The sequence below is a fragment of the Crinia signifera genome, chromosome 6 (genome assembly GCF_055691185.1).
Source record: "Crinia signifera chromosome 6, ASM5569118v1, whole genome shotgun sequence".
In the NCBI taxonomy this organism is placed as follows: Eukaryota; Metazoa; Chordata; class Amphibia; order Anura; family Myobatrachidae; genus Crinia; species Crinia signifera.
This window is the reverse complement of record NC_139222.1, coordinates 16541533-16567079: the sequence shown is the minus strand read 5'-3', so window position 1 is coordinate 16567079 and position 25547 is coordinate 16541533. Positions and strand designations below refer to the sequence as shown.

The 25547-nt window shown below is 47.8% G+C and overlaps 1 protein-coding gene across 1 annotated transcript in view; it reads right to left on the bottom strand.

Annotated features, from left to right (window-relative positions):
• The window catches only part of LOC146009535 (uncharacterized), a 35887-nt gene extending 19572 nt beyond the window's left edge, over nucleotides 1-16315 (bottom strand). Inside the window, exons 1-3 of the mRNA XM_083149978.1 lie at nucleotides 16076-16315; nucleotides 13788-13899; nucleotides 7557-8783 (exon numbers count right to left, since the gene is read on the bottom strand). Of these exons, the coding sequence (XP_083006104.1) occupies nucleotides 7557-8783; nucleotides 13788-13839 (1279 nt within the window). The 5' untranslated portion in view covers nucleotides 13840-13899; nucleotides 16076-16315. The remainder of the gene's footprint in view (nucleotides 1-7556; nucleotides 8784-13787; nucleotides 13900-16075) is intronic.
• Nucleotides 16316-25547: the final 9232 nt, after the last annotated feature.

Here is a 25547-nt window from a genome sequence, read left to right as displayed (position 1 = left end):
CTGTTATGGCGCAGGTGGAGTGGAATCTGGGGCCTGTTATAGCACAGGTGGAGTGGAATCTGGGGTCCTGTTATAGCACAGGTGGAGTGGAATCTGGGTTCCTGTTATAGCACAGGTGGAGCGGAATCTGGGGTCCTGTTATAGCACAGGTGGAGTGGAATCTGGGTTCCTGTTATGGCACAGGTGGAGCAGAATCTGGGGTCCTGTTATGGCACAGATGGAGTGGAATCTGGAGTTTTGTTATCACAGGTGGAGCGGAATCTGGGATCCTGTTACGGCACAGGTGGAGTGGAATCTGGGTCCTGTTATAGCACAGGTGGAGCGGAATCTGGGGTCCTGTTATAGCACAGGTGGAGTGGAATCTGGGTTCCTGTTATGGCACAGGTGGAGCAGAATCTGGGGTCCTGTTATGGCACAGATGGAGTGGAATCTGGAGTTTTGTTATCACAGGTGGAGCGGAATCTGGGATCCTGTTATGGCACAGGTGGAGCAGAATCTGGGATCCTGTTATGGCACAGGTGGAGCAGAATCTGGGTTCCTGTTATGGCACAGGTGGAGTAGAAACTGGGGTCCTGTTATGGCACAGGTGGAGTGGAATCTGGTTCCTGTTATGGCACAGGTGGAGTGGAATCTGGTTCCTGTTATGGCACAGGTGGAGTGGAATCTGGGGTCCTGTTATGGCACAGGTAGAGTGGAATCTGGGGTCCTGTTATGGCACCGGTGGTGTGGAATCTGGTTCCTGTTATGGCACAGGTGGAGCGGAATATGGGGTCCTGTTATAGCACAGGTGGAGCGGAATCTGGTGTCCTGTTATGGCACAGGTGGAGTGGAATCTGGGTCCTGTTATAGCGCAGGTGGAGCAGAATCTGGTGTCCTGTTACGGCACAGGTGGAGCGGAATCTGGGTTCCTGTTACGGTACAGGTGGAGCGGAATCTGGGTTCCTGTTATGGCACAGGTGGAGTGGAATCTGGTGCCTGTTATGGCACAGGTGGAGCAGAATCTGGGTTCCTGTTATAGCACAGGTGCAGCGGAATCTGGGTCCTGTTATAGCACAGGTGGAGCAGAATCTGGGGCGTGTTCTAGCACAGGTGGAGCAGAATCTGGTGCCTGTTATGGCACAGGTGGAGCGGAATCTGGGGTCCTGTTATGGCACAGGTGGAGCGGAATCTGGGGTCCTGTTATGGCACAGGTGGAGCGGAATCTGGGGTCCTGTTATAGCACAGGTGCAGCGGAATATGGGTTCCTGTTATGGCACAGGTGGAGCGGAATCTGGGTTCCTGTTACGGCACAGGTGGAGCGGAATCTGGGTTCCTTTTACGGCACAGGTGGAGCGGAATCTGGGTTCCCGTAATGGCATAGGTGGAGCGGAATCTGGGGCCTGTTATAGCACAGGTGGAGTGGAATCTGGGGCCTGTTATAGCACAGGTGGAGTGGAATCTGGGTCCTGTTATAGCACAGGTGGAGCGGAATCTGGGGTCCTGTTATAGCACAGGTGGAGTGGAATCTGGGTTCCTGTTATGGCACAGGTGGAGCAGAATCTGGGGTCCTGTTACGGCACAGGTGGAGCGGAATCTGGGTTCCTTTTACGGCACAGGTGGAGCGGAATCTGGGTTCCCGTAATGGCATAGGTGGAGCGGAATCTGGGGCCTGTTATGGCGCAGGTGGAGTGGAATCTGGGGCCTGTTATAGCACAGGTGGAGTGGAATCTGGGTCCTGTTATAGCACAGGTGGAGCGGAATCTGGGGTCCTGTTATAGCACAGGTGGAGTGGAATCTGGGTTCCTGTTATGGCACAGGTGGAGCAGAATCTGGGGTCCTGTTATGGCACAGATGGAGCGGAATCTGGAGTTTTGTTATCACAGGTGGAGCGGAATCTGGGATCCTGTTATGGCACAGGTGGAGCAGAATCTGGGTTCCTGTTATGGCACAGGTGGAGTAGAAACTGGGGTCCTGTTATGGTACAGGTGGAGTGGAATCTGGTTCCTGTTATGGCACAGGTGGAGTGGAATCTGGTTCCTGTTATGGCACAGGTGGAGTGGAATCTGGGGTCCTGTTATGGCACAGGTAGAGTGGAATCTGGGGTCCTGTTATGGCACAGGTGGTGTGGAATCTGGTTCCTGTTATGGCACAGGTGGAGCGGAATATGGGGTCCTGTTATAGCACAGGTGGAGCGGAATCTGGTGTCCTGTTATGGCACAGGTGGAGTGGAATCTGGGTCCTGTTATAGCACAGGTGGAGCAGAATCTGGTGTCCTGTTACGGCACAGGTGGAGCAGAATCTGGGGTCCTGTTATAGCACAGGTGGAGTGGAATCTGGGTTCCTGTTACGGTACAGGTGGAGCGGAATCTGGGTTCCTGTTATGGCACAGGTGGAGTGGAATCTGGTGCCTGTTATGGCAGAGGTGGAGCAGAATCTGGGTTCCTGTTATAGCACAGGTGCAGCGGAATCTGGGTCCTGTTATAGCACAGGTGGAGCAGAATCTGGGGCGTGTTCTAGCACAGGTGGAGCAGAATCTGGTGCCTGTTATGGCACAGGTGGAGCGGAATCTGGGGTCCTGTTATGGCACAGGTGGAGTGGAATCTGGGGTCCTGTTATGGCACAGGTGGAGCGGAATCTGGGTTCCTGTTATGGCACAGGTGGAGCGGAATCTGGGTTCCTTTTACGGCACAGGTGGAGCGGAATCTGGGTTCCCGTTATGGCATAGGTGGAGCGGAATCTGGGGCCTGTTATGGCGCAGGTGGAGTGGAATCTGGGGCCTGTTATAGCACAGGTGGAGTGGAATCTGGGTCCTGTTATAGCACAGGTGGAGCGGAATCTGGGGTCCTGTTATAGCACAGGTGGAGTGGAATCTGGGTTCCTGTTATGGCACAGGTGGAGCAGAATCTGGGGTCCTGTTATGGCACAGATGGAGCGGAATCTGGAGTTTTGTTATCACAGGTGGAGCGGAATCTGGGATCCTGTTATGGCACAGGTGGAGCAGAATCTGGGTTCCTGTTATGGCACAGGTGGAGTAGAAACTGGGGTCCTGTTATGGCACAGGTGGAGTGGAATCTGGTTCCTGTTATGGCACAGGTGGAGTGGAATCTGGTTCCTGTTATGGATCAGGTGGAGTGGAATCTGGGGTCCTGTTATGGCACAGGTAGAGTGGAATCTGGGGTCCTGTTATGGCACAGGTGGTGTGGAATCTGGTTCCTGTTATGGCACAGGTGGAGCGGAATATGGGGTCCTGTTACAGCACAGGTGGAGCAGAATCTGGTGTCCTGTTACGGCACAGGTGGAGCGGAATCCGGGGTCCTGTTATGGCACAGGTGGTGTGGAATCTGGTTCCTGTTATGGCACAGGTGGAGCGGAATATGGGGTCCTGTTATGGCACAGGTGGAGCGGAATCTGGTGTCCTGTTACGGCACAGGTGGTGTCTGGGGTCCTGTTATGGCACAGGTGGAGTGGAATCTGGTTCCTGTTATGGCACAGGTGGAGTGGAATCTGGGGTCCTGTTATGGCACAGGTGGAGTGGAATCTGGGGTCCTGTTATGGCACAGGTGGTGTGGAATCTGGTTCCTGTTATGGCACAGGTGGAGCGGAATATGGGGTCTTGTTATGGCACAGGTGGAGCAGAATCTGGTGTCCTGTTACGGCACAGGTGGAGTGGAATCCGGGGTCCTGTTATGGCACAGGTGGTGTGGAATCTGGTTCCTGTTATGGCACAGGTGGAGCGGAATATGGGGTCCTGTTATGGCACAGGTGGAGCGGAATCTGGTGTCCTGTTACGGCACAGGTGGAGCGGAATCTGGGGTCCTGTTAGGCACAGGTGGAGCGGAATCTGGGGTCCTGTTACGGCACAGGTGGAGCGGAATCTGGGGTCCTGTTAGGCACAGGTGGAGCGGAATCTGGAGTCCTGTTACGGCACAGGTGGAGCGGAATCTGGAGTCCTGTTACGGCACAGGTGGAGCGGAATCTGGGGTCCTGTTACGGCACAGGTGGAGCGGAATCTGGGGTCCTGTTACGGCACAGGTGGAGCGGAATCTGGGTTCCTTTTACGGCACAGGTGGAGCGGAATCTGGGTTCCCGTTATGGCATAGGTGGAGCGGAATCTGGGGCCTGTTATGGCGCAGGTGGAGTGGAATCTGGGGCCTGTTATAGCACAGGTGGAGTACATGAAGTGTTGCAGTATGTCATAGGTGGTGCCACAGTAATAGAACGTGTTGAGATTTGACATCTCGTGAGTCAATATGAACAGCGGATGGGGGGCTCATGGCAAAGAGTTCAAATGATGGGTTCCCAACAGATGGGACTTTCCATTTCAAAGTTGTGTCAATATTCAACGTTTCTCAGTCTACGGTATCATGTGTGTACCAGGAATACCTCATGGAAGGCAATACCAACCACCATGGACAGCGCAGTGACCCAGCATGGGTGGTTAATGATTGTGCACAGCAGCGTCTGGCCGGATTTACATCGATATTCAATGCAGGAGGCACGAGACGCATATCTACCAGGCCAATAGAGCATTCCTTAGCTTCCATGAATAGAAGACCCACCAGACAGAGCCTCACAACATTGTATTTGGAACTTGTCAGGGTGGTAACATGTGGCATAGTCTGATGAGTCACAGTTCAGGATGTTTTTGGAAGTTAGGGTTTGGCGCAGACCCCAATTATCAACAAGACACTGTGCAAGCTGGTGGTGGTTCCGTAATGGTATGGGGTGTTCACGCGGCGTGTGTTGGGTCTTCTCCTCCGCCTGAACAGGTGTGGTATAGCTCACATACAGTGTCTAGGCAGACAGTCAATAGGTACACACCAAAAGTTAGACATGCATTCGTCAGACATTGACAACAGTTAGACATGCATTAGTCAGACATTGGCAACAGTTAGACATGCATTAGTCAGATATTGGCAAGTTAGACATGCATTAGTCAGATATTGGCAAGTTAGACATGCATTAGTCAGACATTGGCAACAGTTAGACATGCATTAGTCAGATATTGGCAACAGTTAGACATGCATTAGTCAGATATTGGCAACAGTTAGACATGCATTAGTCAGACATTGACAACAGTTAGACATGCATTAGTCAGATATTGGCAACAGTTAGACATGCATTAGTCAGACATTGGCAACAGTTAGACATGCATTAGTCAGATATTGGCAACAGTTAGACATGCATTAGTCAGACATTGGCAACAGTTAGACATGCATCAGTCAGATATTGGCAACAGTTAGACATGCATTAGTCAGATATTGGCAACAGTTAGACATGCATCAGTCAGATATTGGCAACAGTTAGACATGCATTAGTCAGATATTGGCAACAGTTAGACATGCATTAGTCAGACATTGACAAAAGTTAAGCTGGGCATACATCAAGGCGATTTGGTCCGATTTTGACCAATCGGCCCGTTAAATCGGACCAAATCGCCTCTGCCTGACATGTAGTCGGGTCCGATGCGCGGTCCCGTGCGCATCGGACCCGACTAGGTGGTCGGACCGGCTGGACATCCGACCACCCGTTCTGGGTGGGCGCTAAGCAGGGACGCATGCGATCCATCACAACGGATCGCATGTGTCCCTGCCGCCGGAAGGTCCTGGCAGCTTGCAGCCCGTTGGGTGTCCGTACACTGCTGCGAGACGTCGCAGGCAGTGTATGGGCACCTTTAGACATGCATTAGTTAAACATTGACAAAAGTTAGACATGCATTAGTCAGATATTGGCAACAGTTAGACATGCATTAGTCAGATATTGGCATTAGTCAGATATTGGCAAAACTAACAACACAAGTAAAATGTTGACATGATAAATCAGTATGTGTACATGGGCACCGTGTAAGTGTGGTTATGGTATATTACATCTACAATGTCTAGGTCTACAGTCATGGAAACATTTTACTTGTGTAGTTAGTTTTGTCAATGTCTAACTGATGCAGGTCTAACTTTTTTGCTGTCAGTTTGGTGACTGTCTGACTAGACATTGGGCAGCATTCAAGGCTCCCGAGTCACAGTTTTTTTCCGGCGAATCGGGCTGTTTTCACTCCTTGCGGTGAATCTTTTTCACTGAAAATGTGATTCACCCTATTCAATGTTCACTGTTCGCCGAAAGCGACCAGTGAATGCCGGTCAGTTCTCCGTTTCATGCTCGCTGCAATTCGCTGGTGTATTTCAATGGGGTTTTCACTGGGATTCCCCGAGAGTGTATTCAATGCTAGGATGGAGAACTGCTTTCTCCATGATTCACCGTTTTGCATTCAACATCTTTTTAAGGTGAACTAGAATGTGTGTCAAAAATCAGTAATTTTATTATGTGAAGGGGCATGACATGACGTCACACGGGGGGGGGGGGGGCGGGGAGCAGCTCATTACATATTCACTGCACACTGGTCCCGCTCATTACATATGCATGGAGCGGAACCAGTGCAGGACTCCCTCCACCGCATCCCCTGCCAGCTCTCCCGGGGGGCAGCATCTGCTGCCTGTGTTCCCGAGAGCCTTCCTTCTCCCCCACACATCCCGGCGCAGGCAAGGAGGCTTTCATCTCCCTGCCATATGGTCTTACTGTACAGCTGACAATAGATATTTGTCCATTTCAGACGTAATTACACTGCGGGGCTCATTCAGGGGTGGACGGTGACCTTTGGCGCAGTTTCGCCACCCTTGGTATAATATAGCTGGACCGAAAGAGGTCCGAACATTCAGGAGATCACTCCCCTTAAAGCTCGACCAGCAAAATCCAGCCATTAGTAATACGTTCATTGTTCCTACGTTCACAATTGACCAGATCCTCTACTTCATCAGGAAATGGTCTGTGGAGATTGTGTTCATCCTACGTTGTTGCCGGTTGAATCTTCATGGTGGTTTCTAGAGTTGACCTCTTTTCGAGGTGCCGGTCATTTCACTTTTAAAATCTTTAACAGGCGACTGGAAATCTGAAGAGAATTATCGTCTTATTTTCATTATGAGGTTCCTCGACTGCACATAAGCTTTTGTGGAAGGGGTTGTACACAAATCGTCATCCATGTCTAGAGAGGCAATGGAGGTTGAAGATGGTGGACAGACTGCATTTTCCCATCTGGAAACGTTGAGCAATTTCTCTGGGAGCATCTTTGTATCCTTCATTGACAGATTTAAGCATTGTGAGACTTTAATATCGGAACTGTTGATATGTTCTGTTACGTCAAACACTGAGAAGCAATGCAGTTTTCTCAATTGTAGAGCACTACAGTATATGCCGGCACTATATAAATATTAATACACCCCAGTTGTTACTGGATAGGAATTTTATTGGAAAACAGGTACTTTACTGTGTAACCAAAATTTTCATTTGCTCTCCGCTGGTATTGCTATACAGTCTGTAAATGTATCTATACCTATATTTATCATTTATATACATAAAAACAATTTTTTTTTTAAACATTTACTCTATGTTGGGCAGTGACGTACCATGGTGTAGGTCTATTAGCTCAATAGCATTTGCTTTTCTCTTGTGTGAATTCTGATGTGTAAGAAGACGTGTTTTCTGTGTAAAACATTTCCCACACTCAGTACACGTAAACGGCCTCTCACCGGTGTGACTTCTCTGATGTGTTTTAAGATGCGATTTCTGTAGAAAACATTTGCCGCACTCAGTGCATGGAAATAACTTCTCACCTGTGTGACTTTTCTGATGTGTAATAAGATCTGATTTTTGTGTAAAACATTTCCCACACTCAGGGCATGGAAACGGCTTCTCACCTGTGTGACTTCTCTGATGCCTAACAAGATCTGATTTTTGTATAAAACATTTCCCACACTCAGAGCATGGAAACGGCTTTTCACCTGTGTGACTTCTCTGATGTATTATAAGATGTGTTTTCTGTGTAAAACATTTCCCACACTCAGAGCATGGAAATGACTTCTCACCTCTGTGACTTCTTTGATGTCTATCAAGATGTGATTTCTGTGTAAAGCATTTCCCACACTCGGTACATGAAAATGGCTTTTCACCGGTGTGACATCTCTCATGTAGAACAAGATCTGATTTCTGTAAAAAATATTTGCCACACTCAGGACATGGAAATGACTTCTCACCTGTGTGACTTCTCTGATGTATAATAAGATGTGTTTTCTGTATAAAACATTTCCCACACTCAGAGCATGGATACGGCTTCTCCCCTGTGTGAGTTCTCTGATGTGTAATAAGGTGTGATTTCTGTGTAAAACACTTGCCACACTCAGAACATGGAAATGAATTCTCACCTGAATGACTATTTTGATGTATAAGAAGATGTGATTTCTGTGTAAAACATTTCCCACACTCAGAGCATGGAAATGGCCTCTCACCTGTGTGACTTCTCTGATGCCTAACAAGATCTGATTTCTGTATAAAATATTTTCCACATTCAAAACACTGAAATGGTTTTTCATCCATGTGATGTCTCTCGTGTCTAACAAGATGTGATTTCTGTGGAAAACATTTCCCACACTCAGAGCATGGAAATGGTTTCTCAACTGTGTGACTTCTTTGATGTGTAATAAGATCTGATTGATGATTAAAAAAAAACCCACAGTGACAACAGGGAAAATAAGCATTAGCTGTATGACCTGTACTACGTGTAACAATGGCAGAGTTATTAGGAGTAGAGTCCCCTTGAGATGAAGGATCAGATGATGAATTTCCACTATAAAGCACTGGATGTATATCTGAGATAATGGTGTTTTCTCCTGGAGAATCTCGTATGACGGAATCTTCTATTTTAATGTCTGGAAACAAAATGAGATCTCCCATCACAATATTCTTCCTTCTGTCTTCATCTGCTGGGAATGAAATAATGATAATGGAAAGCAAAATGAATTTATCTTACACTGAGGAGCAAATGTTCATGCTATCTGTAATTTCAATATATTCCGTTTAGTTTCAAATTATAAAAACTTTATTACAATTCTAAATGTACATAAAGCAGTACGTTGGACATATAGAGATCCCCCATGAAGTAGCCTGAAGTTTTTAAAAGGTCATGGTTTCCTGTGTTAATTATGTATGCGATACAACAGTAATTGGGGCAGCACGGACGGTGTAATGGTTAGCATTACTGCCTCACAGCACTGAGGTCATGGGTTCTATCCCCACCATGTGTTATATATACGGGGCAGTACGGACGGTGTAATGGTTACAGTACTGCCTCACAGTGCTGAGATCATGGGTTCTATCCCCACCATGTGTTATATATACGGGGCAGTGCGGATGGTGTAATGGTTAGCATTACTGCCTCACAGCGCTGAGGTCATGGGTTCTATCCCCACCATGTGTTATATATACGGGGCAGCACGGATGGTGTAATGGTTAGCATTACTGCCTCACAGCGCTGAGGTCATGGGTTCTATCCCCACCATGTGTTATATTTACAGGGCAGTACGGATGGTGTAATGGTTACATTACTGCCTCACAGCACTGAGGTAATGGGTTCTATCCCCACCATGTGTTATATATACGGGGCAGCACGGACGGTGTAATGGTTAGCATTACTGCCTCACAGCGCTGAGGTCATGGGTTCTATCCCCACCATGTGTTATATATACGGGGCAGTACGGATGGTGTAATGGTTACATTACTGCCTCACAGCGCTGAGATCATGGGTTCTATCCCCACCATGTGTTATACATACGGGGCAGTACGGATGGTGTAATGGTTACATTACTGCCTCACAGCGCTGAGATCATGGGTTCTATCCCCACCATGTGTTATATATACGGGGCAGTACGGACGGAGTAATGGTTACATTACTGCCTCACAGCACTGAGGTCATGGGTTCTATCCCCACCATGTGTTATATATACGGGGCAGTACGGACGGAGTAATGGTTAGCATTACTGCCTCACAGCGCTGAGGTCATGGGTTCTATTCCACCATGTGTTATATATACGGGGCAGTACGGATGGTGTAATGGTTATAGCAATACTGCCTCACAGCACTGAGGTCATGGGTTCTATCCCCACCATGTGTTATATATACAGGGAAGTACGGATGGTGTAATGGTTAGCATTACTGCCTCACAGTGCTGAGGTCATGGGTTCTATCCCCACCATGTGTTATATATACGGGGCAGTACGGATGGTGTAATGGTTACATTACTGCCTCACAGCGCTGAGATCATGGGTTCTATCCCCACCATGTGTTATACATACGGGGCAGTACGGATGGTGTAATGGTTACATTACTGCCTCACAGCGCTGAGATCATGGGTTCTATCCCCACCATGTGTTATATATACGGGGCAGTACGGACGGAGTAATGGTTACATTACTGCCTCACAGCACTGAGGTCATGGGTTCTATCCCCACCATGTGTTATATATACGGGGCAGTACGGACGGAGTAATGGTTACATTACTGCCTCACAGCGCTGAGGTCATGGGTTCTATTCCACCATGTGTTATATATACGGGGCAGTACGGACGGTGTAATGGTTATAGCATTACTGCCTCACAGCACTGAGGTCATGGGTTCTATCCCCACCATGTGTTATATATACGGGGCAGCATGGACGGTGTAATGGTTAGCATTACTGCCTCACAGCACTGATGTCATGGGTTCTATCCCCACCATGTGTTATATATATGGGGCAGCACGGATGGTGTAATGGTTACATTACTGCCTCACAGCGCTGAGGACATGGGTTCTATCCCCACCATGTGTTATATATACGGGGCAGTACGGACGGTGTAATGGTTACATTACTGCCTCACAGCGCTGAGGTCATGGGTTCTATTCCCACATGTGTTATATATACGGGGCAGTACGGACGGAGTAATGGTTACATTACTGCCTCACAGCACTGAGGTCATGGGTTCTATCCCCACCATGTGTTATATATACGGGGCAGTACGGATGGTGTAATGGTTAGCATTACTGCCTCACAGCACTGAGGTCATGGGTTCTATCTCCAGCATGTGTTATATATACGGGGCAGCACGGATGGTGTAATGGTTAGCATTACTGCCTCACTGCACTGAGGTCATGGGTTCTATTCCCACCATGTGTTATATATACGGGGCAGTACGGACGGTGTAATGGTTAGTATTACTGCCTCACAGCACTGAGGTCATGTGTTATATATACGGGGCAGTACGGACGGTGTAATGGTTACATTACTGCCTCACAGCACTGAGGTCATGGGTTCTATCCCCACCATGTGTAATATATACGGGGCAGTACGGATGGTGTAATGGTAAGCATTACAGCCTCACAGCACTGAGGTCATGGGTTCTATCCCCACCATGTGTAATATATACGGGGCAGTACAGATGGTGTAATGGTTAGCATTACTGCCTCACAGCACTGAGGTCATGGGTTCTATCCCCACCATGTGTTATATATACAGGGCAGTACGGACGGTGTAATGGTTACATTACTGCCTCACAGCACTGAGGTCATGGGTTCTATCCCCACCATGTGTAATATATACGGGGCAGTACGGATGGTGTAATGGTAAGCATTACAGCCTCACAGCACTGAGGTCATGGGTTCTATCCCCACCATGTGTAATATATACGGGGCAGTACGGATGGTGTAATGGTTACGTTACTGCCTCACAGCACTGAGGTCATGGGTTCTATCTCCACCATGTGTTATATATACGGGGCAGTACGGATGGTGTAATGGTTAGCATTACTGCCTCACAGCACTGAGGTCAAGGGTTCTATCCCCACCATGTGTTATATATACGGGGCAGCACGGATGGCGTAATGGTTACATTACTGCCTCACAGCACTGAGGTCATGGGTTCTATCCCCACCATGTCCCTAACTGTGTGGAGTTTGTATATTCTCCCCGTGCTTGCATGGGTTTCCTCCGGGTACTCCGGTTTCCTCCCACAATCCAAAATATACTGGTAGGATAATTGGCTCCCAACAAAATTAACCCTAGAATGTCTGTGTGTGCATGTACATGTGGTAGGGAATATAGATTGTAAGCTCCACTGGGGCAGGGACTGTGGTGAATGATCAAATATTCTCTGTAAAGCGCTGTGGTATATGTGTGCGCTATATAAGAAACTGTTAATAAATAAACTGAACTTCAACCTACTGATTTTTCTTTCTCCACTGTAAAACAAAAAGGTGCGTTTTTGCCATAACGCGAAACGTGTGGAAAATAAAGTTATTTTGTTTTGGATTCGGGATGAAAAGTTACCTCAGGGGTCCAAATTTCAGGGTGACCCCTTAATAAAAACCCATGATACATCAAATCTCTCTCTCTCTCTATATATAAAAGGCTAACTCTCCTCACCTCTATGAGGTGAAAGACCGCCAGTGACCACTCGAAATACCAAATTATTCCTTTGTGTGCTAAAAGATGTCATAACAGGAAGTGAAAGCAATTTTTGCAGGGACAATGATCTGTTTAAACGTGTCGGATATGGAGTGAGGGAGTTGTGAAGACAGAGATTGGTGATAGGAGCAGATAGAGACTTTGCGTGGGGTGGAGAGTTTGTGGGATATAAAATGGTCACAGCGCAAAGTAAAAACTGTCACAGCTTCAAGTGAAAGTATATGGCAGAAGCGGTTAGTTTGACGGGCATTTAACTAGTAAACTGGATAAATAATATTGAATAAACTAATGGTCAGATAGTCTAGATATTTGTCAGAAATAGGTTTTGGGGTGATCTGATGTGGAATGACCTGGAGGCTGTTGTGTATAGGTGTCCCGCTATGCTGTGGCTGTGTACAACAGCTTAGTGTAGCACAACCACAATGCACACCTTAGGTGGACTGCATTATGTCCGGATCCTAAGGTCGAACGTTATGAGGTCAATTGTGTCCCCAAAAGGGTGACAGAAGGTAGACCTGTCACCTAAGATCTGTATCCCAACACCATCAGACTCCAAACCTATTTGGTTCCCGTGATAACGTTAAAGTTACTCACACAAAAAAAAAAAAATCATATTCAATTTTGAAACAACTTTAATTAAAAAGAGCAAATTTCCTACTATGCCGAATTTTTGTTTCCTGGAATCGGCGTTTGCCAATAATTGGGTCATATATATGGTTTAGTGTGTACAAATGATTGTTTCGGGTATAAATAGGGAAAATCGTCCTGTCACTGTCTCCTCCTCCTTGTGGGCAGGCATATGTAAATTCAGTGTTATGTGGCGGAAAACCGGTAAAAGAGCATACGCACTCGATGTTTGGCTCCATGAGCGGTATCGTCAATGATTTCCCTTAAACTACCGGCAAATGATATAGTGCGCGGACACTGAACAATATCGTTCGTTATATAGTTCCGTGACATCATCAAGTCCCCGCACCGTACATGTATTTGTTAATAATATTGTGAAATGGAGCGGCTCCCAAAGACGGCAGGGGATGTCATTAACGACCCACAGGAGCATGCATCGTTCGTAGTGTACACACCGGCTGATATATTAAACGTATAGCTCAGAAGGGCTGAATTGAGCGGTATCGTTTAAAATATTGCATAGTGTGTACGACACTAAAATCACCTCATTTTGTGTCATCTCTTCTAGGGGTAACCTCGTCCAGCCAAGGTAATCCCCATGCAGTGCGCCCAAGATGGCTGCCTCTTCCGGTAGCTTGTGAATGCCTACACCAATTCTATATTGTTGATACACACAAGTATGACAGAGTTATACTGCATTCTCCGGCCCATCTCTATGGGGTGTGAGGGATATGGTGCACCGCTGGTGACCGCCAGGTGGTGGCGCTCTGACTCACCGATACAAGAAACTGAAATGTCCAGAGGACGCCATACACAAACAGGAGAATATGTGACTACTCTCTGTAATATGTGATTACTACTCACCTGTGCTGGGATCTGTAGAGATCTCCTCCTCCTTAACTGGCCGATCCCTCATCGCACACGTCTCCTCTTCTCCCTCCAGATCTTCTTCTTTAATATTACTCTGATCTTCACCCTGAAAACCCCACAAAAATATAAAAGAACGCGTCAATCGTGACAGAGAATCCTCAAAGTGATGGTGAAACGTGGTCAGGGCGCTCCCTCCTCTTATAGGTTGAGTATATTACGCCAGTACTTATCTACACACCTATATATTTAGATGTTTTTTCCGTGTGTTGTCCACATTCCTGTCCCAATGTCTCCTGGTCATATTATTATTCCAACCAGTGGCGTAACTATAAATTTTGCTCCCCCCAGCTGAAAAAGTTTCTGCCCCCCCCCCCCTACACATTACGCCACACATCGTAATGCCCCTTACACTATATGCCACACGCCGTAATTAACCTTACACTATACCACACACACCTAATGAACCTTACACTATGGGTGGAATTTATTGCCGCCCGATTTCAGTGGCAGGGCGAGATGTCTGCCGAATGCTGACTTTTTTTTTGAAGGGGAATTAATTTAAAAGGCATGGTTTTGCCTTGTAAGTTAATTCCCCTTTAAAAACATCCGAGTTCGGCGGACATCTCTCACTGCCACTGAAATCGGGCGGCATTAAATTCCGCCCTATATGTCACACACTGTTGTGGGTGGCACAGTGGGACAGTCGCAAAAAAAAAAAAAATGAATATCCCATGAAAATCGGGACAGATGGGAATGACTGCAAATAGAGGCTCTGATGCTGACAGACGCTGACATCTGGAGACATGACACAGACACCCGGACAATTGACACAAATATGCTGACACGTGATAACACAGTGCTGCTGCCGGGAGGAAGCAGGGAGGGAGAGACAGAACGGACCTCACCTCCTCAGGTCAGTGTTAGGCAGACAGTGACAGGCACAATGGCATCCGCCAGCAGCAGCTCGGCGCTCCCTGCAGACCCCGTTGGTGCCGGCTCCTCCAAGCCACCGCGGGGGCTGCTGCAGTGTAGTTACGCCACTGACTCCAACCTCATTAAATTACAGTCTCCACTTTCCCAGCCATACAGTACTTCTCATATATTCATGTACCTGCACAATAAACCAATCAGCTCCTACCTGTCATTTTTCAAACCCAGCCTGTAACATGGCAGGTAGGAGCTGATTGGCTGGTTACTATCGCTTTCCATTGGATCACTTTTTGAAGCTTGATACATCTGGCCCATTATTACTAGTATATATATATTATAGAATCTTTCCAAGCCACTTACTGTATTGGTATTGCCCCACGTATCCCATTGTCCCTTCCTTTGTGTACCCCACTCTCCATGACAAATGTTCTGGTCACGCCGCACCTAGTCTATGCCAAAATGTCACCTGTTCTCATTTACCTGCCCATAGCCAACACTTATCCTATCGGTGCAGTGTACCCATATCACCTAGCCCAGGGGTTCCCAATCTTTTTCTAATCACGGCACCCTCGAGTATCAGAATTTTTCCAAGGCACCCCTAGGCCCCAAAAAATATATATCAAATTAAGTAGATTGTGTTTATATTTGCTTCTTAGGTTCAGTTATGTGGTAAAGGGCAGGATTTGGTTCTGATTGTACACATTTTATGATTGGCAGGCACCAGCACTGGTTTTGTCCAGAAATAATTGATCATAAATAATTAGAATTGGTCCTGGACGACCAACCCGAGGCACCCCTGCAAGTGTCCCGAGGCACCCCAGGGAGCCACGGCACACAGTTTGGGAACCACTGACCTAGCCCATTCCGCCATATTTACAATTACCATATCCAAATCCTCAGCTACGTTTCCCCCTATTATCACTACCTTCACCGTATTATTCCCATCAATCCCCATTTGTAGATGCTTATACTGTTATCCTGTACTTCCTATGGTTCTGACTTCTATCTTTATGTCTACTGAGGAGGCGATTCGTCATTTTTGTCCTATATAACCCTCTCCAGCTCCCTACCCAAAAAGGGTGTGTAGAGGTTGTGGTCTCAAAGGTAAGGGGGCGTAGACTCATGTAAGGAGGCGTGGCTTAAAAGGAAACGGTTGTGGCCTCACAGGAAACCGGTCGTGGCCTCAAGGTAAAGGGATGTGGCTTTGTGTCTGAACCCCTGTTGACACTACTGACCATTGGTGCACTACATGTAACATCAATATATTTTCTGCAGCACATTAATCATCATTCAGCTCACCCCATATCCGACTGGTCACACGAGTATATGGTGACACCCTAAATCCCACCTACCTGATCCTCCTGTGGGGTCCTGTGAGTCTCCTCTGTACAGTGCTGGGAATACAGAGGACGGGGACATCTCTCTGGGGTATCTCTGTTACTGGGCCCATCTGTACGAGACACACAGTGACTGAGGACATGGTATATATGTGATTATCCTGGGAATACAGAGGACGGGGACATCTCTCTGGGGTATCTGTTACTGGGCCCATCTGTAGGAGACACACAGTGACTGTGGACATGGTATATATGTGATTATCCTGGGACTACAGAGGACGGGGACATCTCTCTGGGGTATCTCTGTTACTGGGCCTATCTGTAGGAGACACGCAGTGACTGAGGACATGGTATATATGTGATTATCCTAGGAATACAGAGGACGGGGACATCTCTCTGGGGTATCACTGTTACTGGGCCCATCTGTAGGAGACACACAGTGACTGAGGACATTGTATATATGTGATTATCCTGGGAATACAGAGGACGGGGACATCTCTCTGAGGTATCTCTGTTACTGGGCCCATCTGTAGGAGACACGCAGTGACTGAGGACATGGTATATATGTGATTATCCTGGTAATACAGAGGACGGGGACATCTCTCTGGGGTATCTCTGTTACTGGGCCCATCTGTAGGAGACACGCAGTGACTGAGGACATGGTATATATGTGATTATCCTGGGAATACAGAGGACGGGGACATCTCTCTGGGGTATTCCTGTTACTGGGTCCATCTGTAGGAGACACGCAGTGACTGAGGACATGGTATACATGTGATTATCCTGGGAATACAGAGGACGGGGACATCTCTCTGGGGTATCTCTGTTACTGGGCCCATCTGTAGGAGACACGCAGTGACTGAGGACATTGTATATATATGATTATCCTGGGAATACAGAGGACGGGGACATCTCTCTGGGGTATCTCTGTTACTGGCCCATCTGTAGGAGACATGCAGTGACTGAGGACATGGTATATGTGATTATCCTGGGAATACAGAGGACGGGGACATCTCTCTGGGGTATCTCTGTTACTGGTCCCATCTGTAGGAGACACATAGTGACTGAGGACATTGTATATATGTGATTATCCTGGGAATACAGAGGACGGAGACATCTCTCTGGGGTATCTCTGTTACTGGGCCCATCTGTAGGAGACACGCAGTGACTGAGGACATGGTATATATATGTGATTATCCTGGGAATACAGAGGACGGGGACATCTCTCTGGGGTATCTCTGTTACTGGGCCCATCTGTAGGAGACACACAGTGACTGAGGACATTGTATATATGTGATTATCCTGGGAATACAGAGGACGGGGACATCTCTCTGTGGTATCTCTGTTACTGGTCCCATCTGTAGGAGACACGCAGTGACTGAGGACATGGTATATATGTGATTATCCTGGGAATACAGAGGACGGGGACATCTCTCTGGGGTATCTCTGTTACTGGGCCTATCTGTAGGAGACACGCAGTGACTGAGGACATGGTATATATGTGATTATCCTAGGAATACAGAGGACGGGGACATCTCTCTGGGGTATCTCTGTTACTGGCCCCATCTGTAGGAGACACACAGTGACTGAGGACATTGTATACATGTGATTATCCTGGGAATACAGAGGACGGGGACATCTCTCTGGGGTATCTCTGTTACTGGGCCCATCTGTAGGAGACACGCAGTGACTGAGGACATGGTATACATGTGATTATCCTGGGAATACAGAGGACGGGGACATCTCTCTGTGGTATCTGTTACTGGGCCCATCTGTAGGAGACACACAGTGACTGAGGACATGGTATATATGTGATTATCCTGGGAATACAGAGGACGGGGACATCTCTCTGGGGTATCTCTGTTACTGGGCCCATCTGTAGGAGACACACAGTGACTGAGGACATGGTATATATGTGATTATCCTGGGAATACAGAGGACGGGGACATCTCTCTGGGGTATTCCTGTTACTGGGCCCATCTGTAGGAGACACGCAGTGACTGAGGACATGGTATATATGTGATTATCCTGGGAATACAGAGGACGGGGACATCTCTCTGGGGTATCTCTGTTACTGGTCCCATCTGTAGGAGACACACAGTGACTGAGGACATTGTATATATGTGATTATCCTGGGAATACAGAGGACGGAGACATCTCTCTGGGGTATCTCTGTTACTGGGCCCATCTGTAGGAGACACGCAGTGACTGAGGACATGGTATATATATGTGATTATCCTGGGAATACAGAGGACGGGGACATCTCTCTGGGGTATCTCTGTTACTGGGCCCATCTGTAGGAGACACACAGTGACTGAGGACATTGTATATATGTGATTATCCTGGGAATACAGAGGACGGGGACATCTCTCTGGGGTATCTCTGTTACTGGGCCCATCTGTAGGAGACACACAGTGACTGAGGACATGGTATATATGTGATTATCCTGGGAATACAGAGGACGGGGACATCTCTCTGGGGTATCGCTGTTACTGGGCCCATCTGTACGAGACACACAGTGACTGAGGACATGGTATATATGTGATTATCCTGGGAATACAGAGGACGGGGACATCTCTCTGGGGTATCTGTTACTGGGCCCATCTGTAGGAGACACACAGTGACTGTGGACATGGTATATATGTGATTATCCTGGGAATACAGAGGACGGGGACATCTCTCTGGGGTATCTCTGTTACTGGGCCTATCTGTAGGAGACACGCAGTGACTGAGGACATGGTATATATGTGATTATCCTAGGAATACAGAGGACGGGGACATCTCTCTGGGGTATCACTGTTACTGGGCCCATCTGTAGGAGACACACAGTGACTGAGGACATTGTATATATGTGATTATCCTGGGAATACAGAGGACGGGGACATCTCTCTGAGGTATCTCTGTTACTGGGCCCATCTGTAGGAGACACGCAGTGACTGAGGACATGGTATACATGTGATTATCCTGGGAATACAGAGGACGGGGACATCTCTCTGGGGTATCTCTGTTACTGGGCCCATCTGTAGGAGACACGCAGTGACTGAGGACATTGTATATATATGATTATCCTGGGAATACAGAGGACGGGGACATCTCTCTGGGGTATCTCTGTTACTGGGCCTATCTGTAGGAGACACGCAGTGACTGAGGACATGGTATATATGTGATTATCCTAGGAATACAGAGGACGGGGACATCTCTCTGGGGTATCACTGTTACTGGGCCCATCTGTAGGAGACACACAGTGACTGAGGACATTGTATATATGTGATTATCCTGGGAATACAGAGGACGGGGACATCTCTCTGAGGTATCTCTGTTACTGGGCCCATCTGTAGGAGACACGCAGTGACTGAGGACATGGTATACATGTGATTATCCTGGGAATACAGAGGACGGGGACATCTCTCTGGGGTATCTCTGTTACTGGGCCCATCTGTAGGAGACACGCAGTGACTGAGGACATTGTATATATATGATTATCCTGGGAATACAGAGGACGGGGACATCTCTCTGGGGTATCTCTGTTACTGGCCCATCTGTAGGAGACATGCAGTGACTGAGGACATGGTATATGTGATTATCCTGGAAATACAGAGGACGGGGACATCTCTCTGTGGTATCTGTTACTGGGCCCATCTGTAGGAGACACACAGTGACTGAGGACATGGTATATATGTGATTATCCTGGGAATACAGAGGACGGGGACATCTCTCTGGGGTATCTCTGTTACTGGGCCCATCTGTAGGAGACACGCAGTGACTGAGGACATTGTATATATGTGATTATCCTGGGAATACAGAGGACGGGGACATCTCTCTGGGGTATCTCTGTTACTGGTCCCATCTGTAGGAAACACATAGTGACTGAGGACATTGTATATATGTGATTATCCTGGGAATACAGAGGACGGAGACATCTCTCTGGGGTATCTCTGTTACTGGGCCCATCTGTAGGAGACACGCAGTGACTGAGGACATGGTATATATATGTGATTATCCTGGGAATACAGAGGACGGGGACATCTCTCTGGGGTATCTCTGTTACTGGGCCCATCTGTAGGAGACACACAGTGACTGAGGACATTGTATATATGTGATTATCCTGGGAATACAGAGGACGGGGACATCTCTCTGTGGTATCTCTGTTACTGGGCCCATCTGTAGGAGACACACAGTGACTGAGGACATGGTATATATGTGATTATCCTGGGAATACAGAGGACGGGGACATCTCTCTGGGGTATCTCTGTTACTGGGCCTATCTGTAGGAGACACGCAGTGACTGAGGACATGGTATATATGTGATTATCCTAGGAATACAGAGGACGGGGACATCTCTCTGGGGTATCTCTGTTACTGGCCCCATCTGTAGGAGACACACAGTGACTGAGGACATTGTATACATGTGATTATCCTGGGAATACAGAGGACGGGGACATCTCTCTGGGGTATCTCTGTTACTGGGCCCATCTGTAGGAGACACGCAGTGACTGAGGACATGGTATACATGTGATTATCCTGGGAATACAGAGGACGGGGACATCTCTCTGGGGTATCTCTGTTACTGGGCCCATCTGTAGGAGACACGCAGTGACTGAGGACATTGTATATATGTGATTATCCTGGGAATACAGAGGACGGGGACATCTCTCTGTGGTATCTGTTACTGGGCCCATCTGTAGGAGACACACAGTGACTGAGGACATGGTATATATGTGATTATCCTGGGAATACAGAGGACGGGGACATCTCTCTGGGGTATCTCTGTTACTGGGCCCATCTGTAGGAGACACACAGTGACTGAGGACATGGTATATATGTGATTATCCTGGGAATACAGAGGACGGGGACATCTCTCTGGGGTATTCCTGTTACTGGGCCCATCTGTAGGAGACACGCAGTGACTGAGGACATGGTATATATGTGATTATCCTGGGAATACAGAGGACGGGGACATCTCTCTGGGGTATCTCTGTTACTGGTCCCATCTGTAGGAGACACACAGTGACTGAGGACATTGTATATATGTGATTATCCTGGGAATACAGAGGACGGAGACATCTCTCTGGGGTATCTCTGTTACTGGGCCCATCTGTAGGAGACACGCAGTGACTGAGGACATGGTATATATATGTGATTATCCTGGGAATACAGAGGACGGGGACATCTCTCTGGGGTATCTCTGTTACTGGGCCCATCTGTAGGAGACACACAGTGACTGAGGACATTGTATATATGTGATTATCCTGGGAATACAGAGGACGGGGACATCTCTCTGTGGTATCTGTTACTGGGCCCATCTGTAGGAGACACGCAGTGACTGAGGACATGGTATATATGTGATTATCCTGGGAATACAGAGGACGGGGACATCTCTCTGGGGTATCGCTGTTACTGGGCCCATCTGTACGAGACACACAGTGACTGAGGACATGGTATATATGTGATTATCCTGGGAATACAGAGGACGGGGACATCTCTCTGGGGTATCTGTTACTGGGCCCATCTGTAGGAGACACACAGTGACTGTGGACATGGTATATATGTGATTATCCTGGGAATACAGAGGACGGGGACATCTCTCTGGGGTATCTCTGTTACTGGGCCTATCTGTAGGAGACACGCAGTGACTGAGGACATGGTATATATGTGATTATCCTAGGAATACAGAGGACGGGGACATCTCTCTGGGGTATCACTGTTACTGGGCCCATCTGTAGGAGACACACAGTGACTGAGGACATTGTATATATGTGATTATCCTGGGAATACAGAGGACGGGGACATCTCTCTGAGGTATCTCTGTTACTGGGCCCATCTGTAGGAGACACGCAGTGACTGAGGACATGGTATACATGTGATTATCCTGGGAATACAGAGGACGGGGACATCTCTCTGGGGTATCTCTGTTACTGGGCCCATCTGTAGGAGACACGCAGTGACTGAGGACATTGTATATATATGATTATCCTGGGAATACAGAGGACGGGGACATCTCTCTGGGGTATCTCTGTTACTGGCCCATCTGTAGGAGACATGCAGTGACTGAGGACATGGTATATGTGATTATCCTGGGAATACAGAGGACAGGGACATCTCTCTGTGGTATCTGTTACTGGGCCCATCTGTAGGAGACACACAGTGACTGAGGACATGGTATATATGTGATTATCCTGGGAATACAGAGGACGGGGACATCTCTCTGGGGTATCTCTGTTACTGGGCCCATCTGTAGGAGACACGCAGTGACTGAGGACATTGTATATATGTGATTATCCTGGGAATACAGAGGACGGGGACATCTCTCTGGGGTATCTCTGTTACTGGGCCCATCTAAAGGAGACACGCAATGACTGAGGACATGGTATATATGTGATTATCCTGGGAATACAGAGGACGGGGACATCTCTCTGGGGTATCTCTGTTACTGGTCCCATCTGTAGGAGACACATAGTGACTGAGGACATTGTATATATGTGATTATCCTGGGAATACAGAGGACGGAGACATCTCTCTGGGGTATCTCTGTTACTGGGCCCATCTGTAGGAGACACGCAGTGACTGAGGACATGGTATATATATGTGATTATCCTGGGAATACAGAGGACGGGGACATCTCTCTGGGGTATCTCTGTTACTGGGCCCATCTGTAGGAGACACACAGTGACTGAGGACATTGTATATATGTGATTATCCTGGGAATACAGAGGACGGGGACATCTCTCTGTGGTATCTGTTACTGGGCCCATCTGTAGGAGACACACAGTGACTGAGGACATGGTATATATGTGATTATCCTGGGAATACAGAGGACGGGGACATCTCTCTGGGGTATCTCTGTTACTGGGCCTATCTGTAGGAGACACGCAGTGACTGAGGACATGGTATATATGTGATTATCCTAGGAATACAGAGGACGGGGACATCTCTCTGGGGTATCTCTGTTACTGGCCCCATCTGTAGGAGACACACAGTGACTGAGGACATTGTATACATGTGATTATCCTGGGAATACAGAGGACGGGGACATCTCTCTGGGGTATCTCTGTTACTGGGCCCATCTGTAGGAGACACGCAGTGACTGAGGACATGGTATACATGTGATTATCCTGGGAATACAGAGGACGGGGACATCTCTCTGGGGTATCTCTGTTACTGGGCCCATCTGTAGGAGACACGCAGTGACTGAGGACATTGTATATATGTGATTATCCTGGGAATACAGAGGACGGGGACATCTCTCTGGGGTATCTCTGTTACTGGCCCATCTGTAGGAGACATGCAGTGACTGAGGACATGGTATATGTGATTATCCTGGGAATACAGAGGACGGGGACATCTCTCTGTGGTATCTGTTACTGGGCCCATCTGTAGGAGACACACAGTGACTGAGGACATGGTATATATGTGATTATCCTGGGAATACAGAGGACGGGGACATCTCTCTGGGGTATCTCTGTTACTGGGCCCATCTGTAGGAGACACGCAGTGACTGAGGACATTGTATATATGTGATTATCCTGGGAATACAGAGGACGGGGACATCTCTCTGGGGTATCTCTGTTACTGGGCCCATCTAAAGGAGACACGCAATGACTGAGGACATGGTATATATGTGATTATCCTGGGAATACAGAGGACGGGGACATCTCTCTGGGGTATCTCTGTTACTGGCCCATCTGTAGGAGACACACAGTGACTGAGGACATGGTATATATGTGATTATCCTGGGAATACAGAGGATGGGGACATCTCTCTGGGGTATCTCTGTTACTGGGCCCATCTGTAGGAGACACGCAGTGACTGAGGACATTGTATATATGTGATTATCCTGGGAATACAGAGGACGGGGACATCTCTCTGGGGTATCTCTGTTACTGGCCCATCTGTAGGAGACATGCAGTGACTGAGGACATGGTATATGTGATTATCCTGGGAATACAGAGGACGGGGACATCTCTCTGTGGTATCTGTTACTGGGCCCATCTGTAGGAGACACACAGTGACTGAGGACATGGTATATATGTGATTATCCTGGGAATACAGAGGACGGGGACATCTCTCTGGGGTATCTCTGTTACTGGGCCTATCTGTAGGAGACACGCAGTGACTGAGGACATGGTATATATGTGATTATCCTAGGAATACAGAGGACGGGGACATCTCTCTGGGGTATCTCTGTTACTGGGCCCATCTAAAGGAGACACGCAATGACTGAGGACATGGTATATATGTGATTATCCTGGGAATACAGAGGACGGGGACATCTCTCTGGGGTATCTCTGTTACTGGGCCCATCTGTAGGAGACACACAGTTACTGAGAACATGGTATACATGTGATTATCCTGGGAATACAGAGGACGGGGACATCTCTCTGGGGGATCTCTGTTACTGGGCCCATCTGTAGGAGACACACAGTGACTGAGGACATTGTATATATGTGATTATCCTGGGAATACAGAGGACGGGGACATCTCTCTGGGGTATCTCTGTTACTGGGCCCATCTGTAGGAGACACGCAGTGACTGAGGACATGGTATATATGTGATTATCCTGGGAATACAGAGGATGGGGTCATTCTCTGGGGTATCTCTGTTACTGGGCCCATCTGTAGGAGACACGCAGTGACTGAGGACATGGTATATATGTGATTATCCTGGGAATACAGAGGACGGGGACATCTCTCTGGGGGATCTCTGTTACTGGGCCCATCTGTAGGAGACACACAGTGACTGAGGACATTGTATATATGTGATTATCCTGGGAATACAGAGGACCGGGGACATCTCTCTGGGGTATCTCTGTTACTGGGCCCATCTGTAGGAGACACGCAGTGACTGAGGACATGGTATATATGTGATTATCCTGGGAATACAGAGGACGGGGACATCTCTCTGGGGGATCTCTGTTACTGAGCCCATCTGTAGGAGACACGCAGTGACTGAGGACATTGTATATATGTGATTATCCTGGGAATACAGAGGATGGGGACATCACTCTGGGGTATCTCTGTTACTGGGCCCATCTGTAGGAGACACGCAGTGACTGAGGACATGGTATATATGTGATTATCCTGGGAATACAGAGGACGGGGACATCTCTCTGGGGTATTCCTGTTACTGGGCCCATCTGTAGGAGACACACAGTGACTGAGGACATGGTATATATGTGATTATCCTGGGAATACAGAGGATGGGGTCATTCTCTGGGGTATCTCTGTTACTGGGCCCATCTGTAGGAGACACGCAGTGACTGAGAACATGGTATACATGTGACTGTCATGTAATGTGTGTATGTAGGTGGCTGTCAGTACCGCTCCCCAGTAAAGTCTCCTGTTACCCATTGATGTTAGGGGCCGGTAACTCTCCATCATCCCGTCCTTATGTAACTCCCAGGTGCTCTGGAAATTCTTCTTATGATTCAGCGGGTGCGCAGCGTGACAGAGAGACAAGTGGAGGCGTATGTCCCCTGTGTGTGCAGGCG